This window comes from Centroberyx gerrardi, chromosome 19 (assembly GCF_048128805.1).
Source record: "Centroberyx gerrardi isolate f3 chromosome 19, fCenGer3.hap1.cur.20231027, whole genome shotgun sequence".
In the NCBI taxonomy this organism is placed as follows: Eukaryota; Metazoa; Chordata; class Actinopteri; order Beryciformes; family Berycidae; genus Centroberyx; species Centroberyx gerrardi.
In genome coordinates this window covers 6,890,810-6,909,326 of record NC_136015.1, presented here as the reverse complement: position 1 = coordinate 6,909,326, position 18,517 = coordinate 6,890,810, and the positions used below count along the sequence as shown (strand labels likewise).

Here is an 18,517-nt window from a genome sequence, read left to right as displayed (position 1 = left end):
TCTCTCTCTCTCTCCCTGCCTCAGTGCATAACAGCAGTCAAAACAACAGTCTGGCTGCAGAGAACGCAGCATAGGAGCAACTATGTTGAGAGAGAATGTAGAGAATGGGACTCTGCTGGGCAAAGCGATCGAACGCATAGTTTCTGCAGATTGCTCTTGCTCTGAGGCGTTCCCAAAACCATTGAGGGACCGAGTGTTAGTGGTGACTTAGTCCCATCTCTCCCTTTAAGTCCAGCGATCCATGTATTGGGTTCTGCGGTTTCAAACCCTGCTACGTCATTTGTTTGTAGGTGACAAGGAGAAGCACTCTAAAAATGAAACTCCATCGAGCGATTGATTGGTTGATTGACAGCTATATTGACTGATCCTTAACTAAACCCCCTTGAGACAGGAGGGGGGCTGACGTCAGGCCTAATTCAATATGACCCGATTCAATATTCACTTTGTGTTTTTTTTCATGTGCAAATCAAGTCTTCCTGGCACAAAGGGGGCAAAAAAAACCAACAGAAACGACACACATGAATCAATAATAGCAGTGATCCAGTGACTTTCCATGAACTTAAGTGTGTGTGCCAGTGTTTGTGGGGAACTGGGTTAAAAGGGTTCGGGGGGCATTCCGAGGTTCAACACTGCCATCTATGGAAAGGTTTGGACGCTGCAGCCTCCTGCTGGATTACATCATCATGTCGAGGGTGCTGCTGTGTTTTTTTTTTTTTTTTAAAGGTGCTGCGGCTCAGACAAAGAGAAGCAGGGAGAGGGATGGATGGATCCTATACACAGAGAGGTGTATAAGAAGCATAAGCGCGTGCATACAAGGAAAGCAAAGGCATGCCGACTCAGGTCACAGCACAGGTTTACGATTTTCTCTTCACTTTTGGTTCAAGGAGTTGTTTTTGTGTGTATGCTGACTGTTGAAAGAGGTTCATCTAAGTAACGTCTATTTACTGGAACTGTGGTTGACAGTAGCTAAGCAACAAATGTCTTTCATGTCACATCAAAAATAGGGTGCTGTCCTTAAGATAGCTGCCCTGTAGTTTGCTTGAGGAAATGGTAATCAGGTCAGAGGAGCTACTAATGTCAGTCAAACCTTGGTGCTTTCAGTAACGTGGGTGAAAGTATGCCGCAGGGAGTTAGATTGCAGACACTCAATTGGGAGACCGGAGTTCGATTCCCAGCGGGGACGCTTCCACAGAATTCAATGTCTCAGGGCTGTTAGACTCTTAGTCTTGTTACACTTCCAACAGGGTGCTCTATTGATGTTTAACAGGCCTGTTTGAGTTGCAGATAAGCGGATCAAAGCAGGCACTTTTCTAAAACAGTCTGTTAGAGAGGCTCAGCTGATCAATTCAAAGGTAATTCACAGACTGACTGCAATCCTTGAAAAACAAATCAGATTTCACGTTGAAAAGTATCCCAGGCTGATCATAGTGATTTTACTTCACCTGGAGGACCCACGTTGAAGCCCCCCCCATGTCAGTAAGCATCTGTCCTGCTGAAGTGTCATTGAGCAAGACACTGAATCCCTACCAGCTCCAGCGGTGCGGTTCTGTAGCTGACCCTGACTTCCGAAAATGAATGTTAAAATTGAGCAGCCCAATTCAGATTCTGAGAATTACTCTTCAAGCTCCTTGGTATGCTTAAATTGCTTTTTGTAGCTTTCTTTCCCCACCACCCATCAATTTGACCCTAAAATGTCTTCAGTGCCGTGGTTTGGTGTGGCTGCCATAAGAGCTACCTTGTGTTCAGGCATCTTTATTAGAGATTGGTCCTTAGAATCATTAAGGCTGGATGCCCATTCACAAAAGCCAATTCACAGAAAAGGATGGGTGACACTTTCACAGTTTCAAAACACCATCCTCACCACCTTGTGACTGTAGGTCAATGGTTCTGTGGGATCACACTGCCTCCTAGTGTCTAGATGTATATTACACCAGAATGGTCTACACTGAACTGCACAAAGTGTAGGGTGAAAGTTGTAGACTAGTGGTTGCCAAGCATTTTGACACAGGGCCAAGGGGCCAAGATGCAACACTGATGACGGTACTGGGCCAGAAAAATGCTAATGGATAAGTGGACTAGAGATAATTTAGAAACAACCAGATGAAAGTTTTGAGAGTTTTATAGCATGATGCCTATGTTTAAGATAATAAATTCCTCCTGACCTAATGAAACTGCATCATACCAGACCAAATACAGAACTTCACTCTCTGGAAACCTTTGGAGAACCAAAAGCAAGAGGGACAGAAAAGGAACCCTGCGTGGCTTCAGTCAGGTGTGGAATGGAGAGGTGCTCAGTGGAGTGTAGGGGCAACCTCAATGCTGGTCATCACAACAAAAGATCCAAGGCAACTCTCTCAGGGCCACGATGAAAGCATCCGTGATGCCGCGACGCATAGGTCAACCCCTTCACCCCAACTTATTTCCTCACATTTTCATTTTCAGGCAGGGAACCCTCCTTGAAGGTCAGAATTCAGATGATTTTGAGACAGCATGGACATAATCCTCAACCAAGTTCTTCTTTATTAAATACTAACAAGTCTGACGCTGACGTTCAGAATAATCTTTATATAGAAATCTCACCCAGACAGCTGGTGAAAATACAATGCTGGATAACTTTATTACCACACACACATTTTTTTCTTCAGTTTTTTTCACTCATAATTCAAACATCTCCTAATCACACAAAACAGTAACACCTCAAGGTACATCAGTGTAATTCTCAACTCAAGCCCTGGACAAAAAGGGAAAAAAAATGCAAACAGTAAGATGAACAGGGGTGTCAAGGATCTATTTCAGTAAGGAAGGCTCAATGTAAATGTAACAAATACTGTAACGATAAAATACACTTTTGGACTAAAGCCGCAAGTGCACACTTGTGGAAAACCTTCCAGCTCTATGGAGAAAAAAAAAAAAAGAACTATAATAAAAGCTTGTACTTCAACTGCTGCTTCAACACCGTACACACCTTGGATCTTGATCTTGACTGATATAGAAATGGGCAAAGCATCAAAGCACTATGGGATTGGCTATGAATAAGATCGAGGGAGCACATTTGAACACGGCATGTCTCCAGTTATTGCAGTTTGATACAGTACTTGAATGACTGGACAATTACTTTCGCCAGAACCGTTAAGTGATTTTACAGTGTTAAAGAAATGCCATTTAGCCCTGTTCCTCTGGGGACAGTGGTGCAAAAGGCACGGGTTTGGAGAAAAGGTATTTTTACATACAGAGTACTCACCAAGTGTGTTATCAAGTATATAAGAATCTAGTACCTAATTGAACTCAATAGGATAATTATGACATGGGGCAGGTGGGGAAAAAAAAATAATTTTGTCAACAGACTTGTATAGTGTCACATGTTTAAGCATCACAAGAATGCTCATAGTTCATATATAAATTATGAAAGTTAAACACTAAAGTTTCTCCCCAACAGGCTTAAGTCCAGTACTTCACATAGTAATGCATGTTCATAACCAGTATATCTCTTCATGGCATTATGAACCTTTCATATAAGCCTGTTCAGCTACAGCTGGGAAAAATGACAAGACTACCTTGGTTTGTAGGCTAAATTAGTACCTTCAGGTGACAGCCAAGAGACCTGGCCTCCTATGCTGGGGTGGATGAGACCATTCTTAAAATGGCTTTGAAGTGGGTCTTCCATTTCAACATTCATTAGCTGTTCAGTGCCTCATAGTGGCTTGGATGGACATGTGCACAGAATGGCACAGACTTGGGTTGAAATCCAGGTTTGAAAAAAATCTTAGGGTTAGTTTAAAAGCTTACCGTTTACATATCAATAAAATGTTTTGTGGAAAAAGATATACATATTTCACTCTCTAGGTTTTACCATATAGTTTTCCAAAACAGTAACTTAACATTTACATGCTGGGGAGGGGGGCTCACCTGCAATGTTGTGCACTCATTTGAGACACTCACAATGGCAAATGGAAGCACTCAGTGTTTTAGAGCATGTCACCCCATATTATCACCATGAAAAGCCCTTTCATCTTCCAGAGGCCCATTGACATTTCCATGCCCTTACAATGCATCTACATTTGTTACCCATTCTGCAGCTTCATAAATTTGACAGCATCACAGATGGGTCCTTACAGATTGAATTTCTATGAGAAAACAGGGAACGGAATTGAACAGGAGTGCTGTAGGCTTTCTTATTGATAACCAATAAGTATTGCAGCAATATTTTAGACAAAACATTGCCAACAATTCAGGAATCCAAAAGGATAAGATGTAAACAAACTGAGGGATTCAGTCAAAAATGCAAGGAAATGAACCAATGAAGGAAGTGAACCAACTCTTAAGATACAAAATTTCACTTCAAGTAAAAGCTACTAGGGCCCTGAGAAAACTATGAAGCCTAAACTGGGTTCATACAGAGACTGAGTAATAGTTGAACAATTTGACTTGGGTTGCAGAGGCAACCCAACACAGGCAGGGTTCTCGGCGTGTTCACCAGTGCAAGTGTGGTGTGAGAGACTGACTCTTGGTAAGGAGGCACAGAATTCGATTCAATATTCATATCCTGAATGGCAGTAGAGTAACGGACACAAAACCAAGCATGAGCAATAATCCACAATTATTAATCATACAGCCGCAGTTTGCTGAACCACTCTCACCAATTGTACCTTTTCCCTTCACGAAAGTTATGCACAAGTATAAAGTATTCAAGTCTCATAGCAATGACTCCGGACCGTTTTGCTATGTGTGGAAGATCAAGGAGAGCCGGTTCAGAATCACAACTCCAGGCGAGTGTTATAATCCTCGGGCTCCAATGCCGGGAGTGCGACAGTACCAGCTCACAACACTGTTGGGTCATGCACGAGTCCTGCGTTGCGACACAGAGGCCTGGACTCAGGAGGAGCACACTGGATCCCGTGAGTATTACTCGCGGACATGTAACGGCTTGCAGAAAGGATGGGTTTGGTTTGACAACATGCCTGTCAGCGCAAGTCCAAAGGACAGGAGAGAAGCCGCAAGAAGATGATCTCACTTGGTCTTTGGAAATAGAGGACATGGCTTTTCAGATTCCCCTAAAGGAAGCTGCTTTTGGGTAACGACACCTCTTCCACACACCTGAGCATCAGTAAATCCAAGTCACATTCTCTAGGGTACACAATCTCCACATTATGACCCACAAAGTCAATTCAGCGCTTGTTTGCCCTTGATATCCTGTTTGTGCAAAACAACAGCCGTGTCCCCAAAAATGGCTGAATTTCCGAAATGGCGGCCCGCAGAGTCCTGCAGGGAGAGGACAGTTCAGATAAGGGGCATGTCTAGGGGCAGTTGGTCCAGGTCAACGGAGGAGAAGAGGTCAGTGATGCCGTCATCCTCGCCCAGGCTCAGGAGATAGTCCTCCCCTCCGAGAGAGAGGGCCAGAGGCAGGGTGAGGGTGACAAATGTCTGTTGGTCTTCGGAGGGGGGCTGGAGAGAGGTGAGGGAGGTGGGAACAGGGGAGACGGGGGTGACAGTGACCGGTGGTGAGCGTTGTGTTAGCCCAGACAGCGCGTTGGAGAAGCCGGTATTGCCGGAAGAGTGGTTAGCACCATCTGGAAAGAAAGAGGAACGTAAAAGGAGACAAGGGGAAAGCAAAGACGATCGATGTGGGCAGGAAAACCCAAAACAAGATAGAGAATGATCTAAAGTAGGGTTAGACCTATATATTGGTATGCCGATATAATCAGGTCGATATTGGCCTTTCAGCAAAAATCTTATATGGGCCAGTCAGTGTCGTCCACCTCCTGTATGATGGATGGGAGTTTGTTTGACTACACGTTGTATAATTGATTAATACTACACTGAATGTATACTGGAAGCCCCCAACTGGACTCATTCTAATGAAACATTTTGATAAGATTTCACACGTGTGCACGTATTGGTCAAAGCCTAGTCTAAAAGTTACAAAACCACTAGAACAGAAAGTATTTCCTCTCCACCTAGTTAGTCGGAGTGTATAGTCCTGTAAAAAGTTAACCAGGTATTGAAGGGAGACCCCAACTGTGGTGCTGTTAATGGAACCAATGTTAAAGCAAGAAGACATGCAAGTGTGTGAAAATTTTCCTCATGTTTAGTATATTAATTAGGAATGCTCTAGCCGGCAATTTTACCTCTGACAATGAAGTTGGAGTAAGGTTATGCTTTCACCTGTCTGTTAGCAAAATTTTGCTGAAATCTGGTGGGCAGATAGCCCTGGACCAAGGATCAGTCGATTTGATTTTCGTGGTGACCTCGATCTGGGATTTCCGCCTTTTAAACGACTTCCGTTTTTAGCCACAACTATTATGCTGCGTTCACATGCTGGTGGAAAGTCCAACATGCAGGACTTCCAAGACAGCTGCTAAACAGCATGCTATTTTGTCAGGAAATCAAACCCGGAAGACAATCAATAAACAGACCATTACCGAGGTTAGACCGACCACCATTCGTTAAGATATTGCCCAGGGACCGCATCATTAAACAATTTTTGCTGTTGATTTAGGACTCAACTGTAAAACTGTCTATGCTGCATGTAGGGAGATGAAAGAGCTGAGAGTGTAGCCTAAGATCAGAATAATCACTCTTATAAATTCTCCAATTGTAATCATTTCAAGTGAATGAAATTATAGTAAAATTAAACTATTCCTCTTTTCGCTGAGGGACCCCCCAAAACCCTTTCAAGGTCCCCGTACCCAATGCATACGAGTCCAATTTGCCTTGCTGAAAACATTAGACTACATCATGATGGTAGGATGGTCTCTGGCTGGTTACCAGGGGTGTTACCACTCTGCATAAAAAGCCAGGCACAGTGCTTTCTCCAAATTGACCACCTTACAGCCACTCCCCAAAGCAGAATAGTGTGAACATAACCCAAGCTCTATTGACTATTGACTGATCGGCTGGAGCATTCCTAATAATATCCAATCCACCTCGATGACTAGGGTCAATATTGGCATGTGATCGATCAAGGACGAGGCGACAGTAGCTACAACTTCACACGAGGACTTGGTCTGAGAAGGGCCAAGGGATCCTCAGACACGAGGCTCACCTTGGGATGACACCTTGACGAATGAGGACAAAGAGGAGGGGGGGACCGGGTCGTTCCCGTTGGCAGACGCATAAGAGCGTTTGTCGTGGTAACCACTGGCAATAGAGCCGTTTGTTGCGTCTTCAGGGACGGGGTCTTCAGAGCAGAGGAACACCTCAATGGGCCCCTGGGTGCTGCTGAGGTGGATCTGGAGGATCTGGACATAGGACAGATGGACACAGCGCTCACATTTTACAGCCTCTGAATGCTCACTGCCGAGACACGAGTCTCAATTAGAGATGGGGGGGGGGGGATAGAGGGACCGTACTAACCCAGTGCTCATCAATTCTTCAAAGACTCCATTTCTCTCAGAGTCACTGGACAGTGCCCTACTCATCTGGTACTCCAAGCAGGTTAAAATGCTAATTTAGCTTTTACTTGGTAGCACTAGTGCTCCAAACCTCAAAACTTTGGAGCAAAAATTTAGGTACACCAATTTTATATTCTGGACATACTCTACGTTTCCATTTTCCATATCTGGATAGAAACTAATCATTTACAAGAGGTTAAACCAACATGCATCACATTTACAATCAGTTGTTGACATTGCTTCCATGGTCTTTGCCCTCTAAACACCACATCAAAAACGTAGTGTATCATAGAAAATCACAACTCTGGGGTCAAAAACAAACTGACCACTAGGGGTAATGCTGTCCGTGAGTGGCATCACACTCACGTTGACAGTTTATCCAAGTGTTACAATTTTACACATCTCTGACAACTAAAAGTGTCAAGTTACTGTCAAGCACACACCGTTACAAACACATGCACACAATTTAGAGCATGGAAACATAAGTTTCACCTTCGGACCGGCTGCACTTTCCACAAGCGCCAGCTTGCAGTGCTGTTTCTTGTGAGAGGAAACCTCGGGAAGGGGATTTAATTTCAGTCAATTAAAAAAAAAAAATAACAGGAGACAAGTTGCCAGGCTAGCTCTTAAGAAGTTATTCAAATAGTCAAGAAGTCACACCAGGACACTTATTTGTAGGCGCACCAGTGTACCCAAGTTTAATTTCCAGGTTGCAAAATTTCACTTTTGGCTGCATTTGCGCCCCAAATGGTTGCACCTTTGAGCCCTGGACTATTTCACTGAGGTTTCAAGCCATTATGTTGAGCTCTGTAAAGAAATGGGATGGAACCAACAAATGATCAATACGTTAAGTGTTTTACCTCCTCTGGCTGTGGCACCTCCAGTCTAGTCTCTGCAGGGGCTTTGATCACAATCACCGTCTGCTCTTTCAAGCTGGGGATCTGCCTTACATCTTCATACGTCAAATAGGCAAAAGTGAGCCACAAGGTCAAGGAAAAGCACAAAAATTGGTTCCACCCACCTCTAAATCTGGCAAAAACATGAGCTCTCAAGTTACAACACAGAATGAAAACGAACGTGGAGCAGACACACTACATGATCATGTGCGCCAATCATCCATTGTGAAAGCCCCTAACTAGATAACATTTTGGCTATAATCTGCCTAAAAGTTGTGTAGTTTGTCCCCAGCCTGACAGACACTATTCAGTACTTAGGGTAAAATCAAATGGAAATAAAAAAGGATATCTCTGACTGTGTTGGTCCACAGACATCTGGTGAATCTGATTCGTACAGCTTTGGATCAGCTCATCCAGCTTCCTCTCCTCGTCACCGAGATCCTGCAACACTTGATCACTGGCCGCATTCAGATGACTGTCCGCATTCAGCTGACAGCCCCTGTCCACACACACACACGCAGCAATAGAGGATTAACATCGTAACAACTTCACTCAAACACACATGCACTAATAGAAGATTAGCTGAAACTAATGATCCTCATGGGGAAATTGGGTCACCGCAGCATTAAGGAATATGATATAGATAAGAATAAAACAAAAAGAGATTACTAAGGACAACAAAGTGAGAATAACACAGCAAACAGAGGGAGCATCTTGTCACATCTAGAGGTTGCAGCAGTATTTCAAGTGTGCATCGGCAACAATTCCTAGTATGGGAAAGCAAATATAAAGAGATGCATTTAGGTGTGCAAATATTAGGGGAGTAACGGTTCAGAAAACTCACGGTTCGGTTCATATCACGGTTTTGGGGTCACAGTTTAGGTTTGGTACGGTATATAGGCCTATATCTGGTGCACTGGGCAGGGGAAGTACAATTGCAAATTCCAATTTACACAATGTATTTATCTTAAGTTTTCCTGAATGAAAACTTTTTCACTGAAAATTAAAGTCCAGTATAACTAAATCAACAGACTTTCTTTCAAAAGTAAAGTAAATACTGGCTCTGTCATTTTAACATAAAATATCCCTGCATTGTAGGCTATGTAGGCCAACAGCAACATAAATTGCAACATAAAATGCAACCTTCAGTGGCTTTACTCCAGGGCATCAACATAAAATGCAACTTAAATCATGTAGACCTACCTACTGAAATCTTCCACTACTGAACAGGGCTACAAATCTTTGCTATAAACTAGGGCTGCAGCTATCGATTATTTTAGTAATCGAGTATTCTACCGATTATTCCATCGATTAATCGAGTAATAGGATAAGAAATACTTTTGCTTTATTAAAGAGCAATAGTAAATATACAAAAGAGAAAAGCTGTCCGCACAAAGCTGTCCATACGACACTGTGATTTACTGAAAACGAGGTGAAATAATAATTATTATTGATATTTATTTATATTTATAAGTTCATAAGACTGGCTAATGTACATTTATTTACTATGTTGAAGGGTTGCCCTACACCTGCTGACCCTACTCACTGCAATCAAACTAAACTGAATATACCGCTGTATTGGACTGGTGCATTTTAGGCTCCAATTGCTACTTACACCACCTGATATTTTGCTTTCTGGGGTATTTTATGCATCACTGTGAGGGGAGTAGGTGTGTGTGTGTGTGTGTGTGTGTGTGTGTGTGTGTGTGACTATCATAATAATAACATGAATGAAGCTCAGGCTTTCACAAATTGACTGCAGCATTTTATTTTCTGTGGTTATTTTCTTGAGCAAAACTTAGCTAACTTAGGGACATCATAACTAGCCACCATATTGATTTACGTTCTTAACTAGCCATTACATATAGCCATAATTAACGTGCATTCTTTACTAGCCTTCATCTCATCCTGTTTTAATATTAAGTGCTGACTCCGCCCACCCGGCCAGTTTCGGCGTACGCCGGTAGCAATTACAAGTGGACCATATCCTACAGTCCCTGCTCTCAGCGGAGGGAAGGAGCTACGCTGTGTGTGAGAAGCGCTGTGACCGTCAGACCTCTCTGGATTAGACAAGCAAGTAGAGAAAACCGGCATCAGCCGAACCAATTTATTGCCAAATGCTTTGGGATTCAACACATTAACATTGCTTCCCATGGTCAGAAAAAGTCGGCAGATTTGTCGCTAGTCGCTTTTGAGAAATAAAGTCGCCAGGGGGGTCTGAAAAGTTTTTCTCTCTTTCTCCAGCGCGTTGTGCAACAGTAATAATCATCCGTGCGAAACACTGAGTGTGTATATAGTTATATGGATTAAACGAAGCTTCGATGCAAAGAATTTGCATCGATGATTTTTAGTAATCGAGTTACTCGAGTTTCTCGAGGAATCGTTTCAGCCCTACTATAAACAACCAAATAGTGATGCGCGGGTAAACCTGAAACCCGCGGGTCCCGCAGGTGGGGCGGGTTGGGTCGATTGAAGATAATATTGAGAACGAACGGGCAGGTTCAGATGTTGACGTGTCGGATCGGGCAGTCGCGGGTTAAAAAAAAACCTGACCCTCGTATCACTACCCCCGATGTTTTAGTTATTGCTCTGAACTCACACAGAGGTCGCTGCTGCGGGAACAAAAAAAGTTGTTTTGGTCCTACCGGCTCTCCTCCTCCTGCTGCATGTGTGACATCGGGCTCTTCTGCGGCGCACTGCCGCAATATCGACACGGAAGCCACAAAATCAAAAGTTGGTCAAATTGATCCAAATCGATCTCTAATGCGCCGATGGGCGCATCACGTCATGTTTGTCATTTGGCGATTCACAGACCAGCAGCAGCAGAGTCTGAAAGTGAAACTTAAAATTCCACAATTTGCTCCATAAGCTACTCCTGTGTTAGTAGGCTAATCCAGCTGTGATGTCATCGTAGATTGGCATGTAATTCTGACAACTGATCAGACCCATGTGGGGAGTGGGGGGGACAGAGAACCGAATGAACCGTGGCACGCATGCGCGTACCGAATCGTGGGTGGCGAACCAAACGGTTCAGATTTTTTTCGGTATCAGTTACACCCCTAGCAAATATGCGTCTCATATTACCAGATTTACAGATGAGGTAGCATATTGTAACCGTTTGGGCCCTACACACAAGTTTCTGGGATGCCAGTCATGTCTCAACACTAACAATGTTTAGCTATAGGTCCGTATAGTCAGCTAAATCCACATGAAGGATGCATATTTAAAGAACATAATTAACAAGTTCACATTATACACCCTGGCGACACTGTATGATCAATAAACAAGCAACAATAAATGCAAAATATCCCAGTAACAAAACAGTCACGCTGAACAAAGATACATTTTAGCTCAGTGTATTCAGTTCAAGGAGAGTCAGCAGTGCAAGCCAATAGCATGTGATGAGAGAGAGAAGGATCCATCCATAATGATCCAACAAAAAAAAACTCTTCGTTCAGTTTCAGACCGTTCAAGAAATCAATTCAACCAAAAATATTCTTTCCCAAAAATGAAAATAAAGAGGCCGATCAGCGACCAGCACTCCTAACCAGAAAGATGAGCGAGCACAACACAGCTTCTCCTCCCGACAGAATCGGACACCACACTAGATACACTCAACGCGTTTTTTCCTCTACTGAACGGCCTAGCCACTTCCTTGCAGAAAAGACACCACTCTCCTGCTGTCAAGAATCTCTCTCCGGCTCTCTCGTGACAGAGGGACGGAGAAAATAGAGAGATGCGACTGCGATGTGGCAGTAGCTCTGAGCCTAGTCTTCACATTATGTACAGAAATATGCGCAGAGCACCAAGATGTACATCGTTAGCCTTCATCTAGTAAATTTTAAAGATGGGAGGTAACAAAATAACCACAGTAGAATATACCGAGACAAAGCCGAGATCAATCCAAATTTTATATTAAACATATTTGTCTCAGCATGCTTTGTCAGTGTTATTTTACAAACCCTGCATACACCTCACATTGGTTGCGTTATGTTTCATACTACCCAGTTGCTATATTTTTCATTCATATTTCATTTTCTTTGCTGTAGCCTTTTATTGCTACTGCAATGACCCAATTTCCCCAAACGGATCATTAAACTTTTGTGTACTGTATACACAGAAATGAGCAAAAAAAAAAATGCACAAATGTGCATTGTACAGCAAGCTCCATGCCCAAACACACACACAGCTACTTACATCCACTGGATGTTATTCTTTGACTTCTTCTTGACGAGGTGGATCCCCTCCAGGACATTAGTGATGTCGTAGAGGCGTCTCTTCTGGACGTTGAGCTCCTGGCAAGCCAGGTTCAGGTCCACCACCCCGTCAGCGGAGCGGGCCAGCAGCTGCGCGAACTTCTGGGTCAGCAGACCGAGGGACGTGTCGTAGCGCGTCCTCTCTGGCGGGGACTTGGGCGCTGCAGAATTGGGGGTTGAGACAGAGGGGGGGGGGGGGGGGGGGGGGGGAAAGAAAATGATGATTCTTTCAGGATTCCTTCAAAACAACCCAATTTCTTAATGATTACCTTATCGGTTCCTTGCTGACATTTGCTTTAACCCACCCAAAAAATAATCTCGAATCATAATTAAACAAACACCACCATTTTATTATTGCATAAGTCACAATACCATTGAGTCCAGCTTCCAGCACTGTACATACAGCTGTTTCAGAAAGTCTTCAGATCACAATGAAGTTTTAGTGACATCTCAAGGATGATCAAAGGAAGCAGGATGCATCTCAACTCATTGGGAGTGTCATAGCAAAGGGTCTTAATACAAGATATTTCGTTTTTTTATTTGCCCAAATATCTAAAAGTGTGTTTTCGCTTTGTCATTATGGGGTATTGCGTGTAGATTGACAAAAAAAAGAAATCAATCCATTTTAAATTAAGTCTATAACACAACAGTGTGGAAAAAGCAAAGTGGTCTGAATACTTTCCGAGGCCACTGTACATCACACATTTGTAAAGAGAGTGTGTGAGTGACTAAGGTTATGACGTGACAGAGTACAATCATCAGTCTAACCCTGGTAGAGGGCGCGAGGGAGAGAGCGTGTTCAGTTCAGTCCTCTGCAGCAAGGCACCAGTAACCTTGCAGCTGCTGAACTGTGCAGCGCTAGCCAAGTTTGTCCTCTTTATCAAAGACTACATCTTTCCAACATTTGCCATCCTTGTTCTGCTGCTATTGTATGTGCTTCAGCTACAAGGAAACTAAACTGAATACACACTCCAGCACAAGCTCACTAACACGGATGTATCGGTTTGCCATTTTAAAAACACCAACAATAAACCTTGGGTCTTGTATTTGGTTCTGCTTTGTCCTTGCTACAGAGGACACCATCTTTCTTGATCTTCTGCTGTGAAAACATCCCACTCCACTTTCTATTCAAACCATCCATCTCCCTTTAGGACTCAATTTCTTTATGGTGGTCAGAGTTTCCGTTATATACATTTTGCCGCTGCTGCTTCAGAATTTTATGAAATGTCATGGAGTCGCAATTACACGACTCTGCAGAGGGCTTTTAATTTGAAACGATGGATACAGGAAGTGGCGACACCCTGCCGAGGCGAGAGGGAGAGAGAGAAAGAAGAGAAAAAGAAAGAGAAGAGAGAAAGGTAGATTAAGGCTGCGTTCACACATAGCGTTTTTTGATGTGGAAAAAGCGCTGCCTGGAGCGCTTTTTGTGAGGAGCTGGTTAGCACTTCTAGCAGACAGAACAGTGTTGTGCAACAAGCAAAGGCTTACCAGATATTTCCAATACATGTCCAGTATAATCCATACTGCCTTTATGATCGCTGTTGCGGTAACGGAAATTCACTTATTACAACGTCCCATTTCTCCACCGGCACTTTCACTTTCTCAATAGTTGTTGCTATGGGAAACAGCCAGCGTCTCTGTCATTGCGATTGGTCGGCTGGGAAAAAGTGGTTCACGTCACCCGGCGCTTCTCTGAAAAGTTGAACATTTCTCAACTTTTGAAAGCGCTCCGCTCTGACGAAAAAAACGCCGCTGCGGCGCTTTTCAGGAGCGGCCGCCTTTTGTGCGCCTTGCGGCCGCTTCCCATTGCTTTTAATGAGATATGGACCTTATTAGACAAGTAGACAGGCAGGAGTAGTGGAGGCGAGTGGAGCAGGAGAGCAGAGTGAAGCAGGAGAGAGGGCAGAAAGTGAGGAGAGTGGAGAATGTTCTAAAGTTTGTTTTGCAGTCAAGTGTCACTTTATTTCATATTTTTTAATTACCTATTGATATTCACTCCGACCGCGCGCGCACCACCCAGGTACAACAAAACCCTTTTCACCCGCTGCTAAAAAAAAAATCCTAGAGGAAACACTGGTGGTTATGTGTAGCAACTGGCACTTCTTGATCTAATAATATTCATAGTCAGAATCAGAGGGTAGAAATAAGCCCATCATTGAATTCAGTCAGGCTAAATTTGACTTAACTCTAGCTGTATGCTAATTTCAGTAATTGCAGACCATTTCCCATCAACATGTTGATTGAAAATTACAGGTTATGCTTACAAAGGCTTGCGAGAGGGAACTGTTAAGCTCAAATAGATTTTAAACAATTTTACTGCCAATGCCACCCAACAAAATGGTGTTTACAACATGCAACTAAAGCAAACTGCCAGGTGGACTCCAGAGTGAGGAGGTCTGAGCTTGCTTCATCGCAGAGGGTTGCTCACGTTGCTTGGACTTCCCGTTCGCGGTTCTAAAAATGGACCACATGTGAAAACATGAGCACCGATGACGAACTAAATCGCCAAATTGTCCCAGCACAAAGCCTTACTCTTGGCTCCCCTGTAGGGGAGAGATGCTGCGGGCCTCTTGGCTCTGGAGGTCCTGCCGACATCCTGAAGGTACTGAGGGTCGCCGACGTCCAGCTCCAGCCTTCTCTTTGCCTGAGATAAAGAAAGTAAAGAACTCAGTAGAGACCAACAACCAGTGGTGAACAGTTTTTCGAATGTCTCTTCAATCTCATTTGCAGAACATAAGAATCCCATTAATGTGACACTTGATTAACCCTGGTCGGTATTCAGTGTCTTGCTGAAGGACACTTCAGCAGGGCAGATACTCGAACCGGGTCCTCCAGTTGAAGGGCAGCCTCCATACTCATTACATCCCCCTACTACCATTATTCCTTTGCATAACTATTTGGGATGCACAAGTCTCAAACCTTTTATGACTGACGCTGCATGTAATGAGCAATGAAGATTTTAAAATACTGAGTTAGTATCATCTGGAGCTGTTGTACAGCTATGGCCAAATGTTTTGCATCACCCACGCAACTCGGCAAAATGCAATTAATAATTGAAATAAGACTATTATTCAGTGGATAAATACTGAACATAAAATGATCCACACTGGATCATTATAAAGGAAATGTTTATTTTCAGTACTTGTTATTATATTGTATGTTATTGGTAAAAGATTAGGCCTATTGAGTGTTTTCAGGTACCAATCATAGCAGTTCCTTTGGGCAATATTTGCAATTGTCCCATTCCTTTGATAGAAAAACAGCCCCAGATGTGCAGTTTCTGGATGTTTCACTGTAGGCATGACACAGCTGTTGTTGAATGTTTCTCCTTTCCGTCTCCTGACACGTATCCCACCTGTTCCCTAAACAGTTGAAATGATTCACCTAAGAAAATAACTTTTCCCCAGCCTTCGGTCCATTCCCGACTTGCACAACAAAACCGCAAACGATCAGCAATGTTTTTGCGACTCAGGAGGGGTTTCTTCACCGGTCTGAGAGACCAACCCAGAATCTAACAATCGCCTCCTCACTGTGTGAGCTGAAGCTACTACACCTCCATCTCTCCACTCTCACAGCAAATGAGAACTACTGGCAGCTCTATTCTGTAAACTGGACTGCTGTAGGTAACGGTCTTGTCTAGCTGTGCTCACTTTAGGGCGGCCTGATCTGAGAGCTGATTACAAGGATCCTGATTTTTGGAATTTCTGGAAATTGTATTTTGGTTCATTTAAATTTTTTGGGCAATCTGGCGGGTACTGAAGCCTCCCCTGTCAAGAGCAACAACAGCAGCTCTTGTTTCTGGGGAAGTGTGTGTCTGTGCCATGATTATTCAGTAATGAATGGATATAGCAAGCAAAAATATGTCAGGTGACTGACCATACATACTTCAAGGCATAACATCTTCAACCAGAAAATGGAGAAACAATTAGAGAAATAACCCTAACTCTAGAAAAACACTCAACTGACAGTGTATGAAAATGAACATTTCACTGGCAAGAACAGTACACATAAATAGTATAATTCTAAATATTTTCATGCATTAGCCTAACTGAATTATGGAAATAAATCAATCTGTTAACACTTGCAAACTCAGAAGGGTGATGCAAAACCTTTGGCCATAGCTGTAGATTCACTAGCACTGAGGATTAACTTTGTAACTGGGAGCTGGCAGAGAAGCCTCGTTCCCCAGTGTGCTTAATGGGAGCTGAACCTCCCATCCCCCTCCCATATTCATCCAAGGCCTGCTTCTCTGGCAATTCATGTGCATATTCCAGTTTACAATCACGTCCTTACCGGTGTATTCGCTGAATAATTCAATAAGCAAGAAATGTTATCGCCGTGGCCAACGTTAGCCGATTAAAGTGAGTCGAAAGTAAGTTCCCTGAAGCGAGCTTTGATGCCTAAACTTAAAAAAAAAAAAAAAACGGTGTCAAGCTACCGGAGATACACAAAATACCTGAGGAAAATTGAAGGCAACTCTGCCTTCAAAATAAAAGCGCATGTTTTGACATTTTAAGTGTAGTTCCGTGAGAGGACGACAAAAACATTCTCTCCTTGCACTTGGGTTTGTTTTACTTTAACATTAGACTCACGCTGCCATATTTTTTGGAAACGCAGAGCCTCACCATAACGCACTCTATCGGCACGTTTCACACACCTAAATTTTTTATTTTGAAGACAAGGTTTCCGGTATTATCCTGGGCAACCCTGGCTACCTTTACGTTGCTAACTAAAGAGACACGCCGAGTTAGCCGAAAGTGTTAAATGTCATTGAGCACATATTGTTATCATACTAGCTTTAACAACTTGACCAGGTGGCTAATTCGACTAGCCACCCAAGTAAATAACAGCCACCAAGTATTTTACAAACGTCGACTAACGTTATGAATCTGTCAAAGCGGGCATACCTGGCAAGCTAAAGTGGACTGGTCAAGTTGATGCATTGTTTATTTAATTTAATGTAAACGGTGTACACATTAAATTCAGAATGAAAACAAGTCATTTTACAAGGAATGAGACCTAGTTGACCTAGCTGACATGTAACGTTAACGTTAGCAGTCAAGTAGTGGTGCAGTTTAGCTAGCAGCCAGTCTGGCTAACGTTAATCCGCATCCCATTTCCCACCCTAACCTAAATGGTTACAATCACCGGCGCTAACATTAACATTTTCTTTACTGAATTGCAATAGCGCGTTCAAATTCAAATGCTGTAGCGGGTTAATGTATTACCTGGGTTCGCCCGAGTTCAGATCTCTGCCCTGTCCCGTTTGTTGACGGTCCGATGGGGGTAGCGTACCGGAGACTGTCGGTCTGCTCAGAGAAACTGACATTCACAGTCTGACCCGGGTAGGACGGAGGGCTGAGGATGTGGACATAGGCAGCGGTGGGGCAGCACTCGTATATCGTCGCGTTTTTATCGGCGGAGGAGCCCCCGACCCCTGAAACGATGACTCTCTCTGGGACCGAGGCAACCCCCCTTCTCATCTTATCCTCCAGGCTCGAATGCCCCTTTGTCCCTCCGCCAACTTTGGGGCGTTTTACGTAAAACCCACCGCGACTCCAAACAAAATAATCAATTCTATCGCTAGTTCGATATCTTACGGAGCATTTCGGTTGTCATTATTTGCCCGTAGCTCCCTAAATAAGGCAGATGCAACGGATATTAGTCGGCGGGGAGCTCCTCTCCGGCCGCTGAAAAAATGGTTCCAGGAAGCTGCCGATGAATGAGAGGATGCGGTTTACCCGCGAAACTCAGATTTCCCGGGAAATTTTTGAACCAGATTTGCATGTAAGCTGCTATTGGCCAACGCTGCAGACGTATCAGTGTATACGCAAGGACGTACATGTAGCCAGCCAATGGCCACAGTGCTCTGGAACGAAAAATAAAGTAACTTATGTTTATTGCTTGGTACATGATTTTATACGTTTTTACTTCATGTGCTGTATTTCTGTTGTTTTTATGATTGAGAAATTGA

General features: G+C 43.4%; 1 protein-coding gene across 1 annotated transcript; it reads right to left on the bottom strand.

Annotated features, from left to right (window-relative positions):
- Nucleotides 1-2,502: 2,502 nt before the first annotated feature.
- Nucleotides 2,503-18,197, bottom strand: e2f3 (E2F transcription factor 3). The gene is made up of 7 exons (XM_071926934.2): nt 17,772-18,197; nt 15,076-15,187; nt 12,485-12,704; nt 8,637-8,786; nt 8,252-8,366; nt 7,043-7,238; nt 2,503-5,567 (listed from the first exon to the last, which is right to left on the bottom strand). The coding sequence occupies exons 1-7, from the start codon at nt 18,024-18,026 to the stop codon at nt 5,278-5,280; spliced, it is 1,338 nt and encodes a 445-aa protein (XP_071783035.2). The 5' UTR covers nt 18,027-18,197; the 3' UTR covers nt 2,503-5,277.
- Nucleotides 18,198-18,517: the final 320 nt, after the last annotated feature.

Excerpts from the sequence above, each read along its gene's own strand:
- e2f3 (XM_071926934.2), bottom strand. The coding sequence starts at position 18,026 with ATGAGAAGGGGGGTTGCCTCGGTCCCAGAGAGAGTCATCGTTTCAGGG. Across the intron at positions 15,188-17,771 it reads CTGAACTCGGGCGAACCCAG|GCAAAGAGAAGGCTGGAGCT; the intron begins GTAATACATTAA and ends TCTTTATCTCAG. Across the intron at positions 7,239-8,251 it reads AGGTGCCACAGCCAGAGGAG|ATCCTCCAGATCCACCTCAG; the intron begins GTAAAACACTTA and ends TCCTATGTCCAG.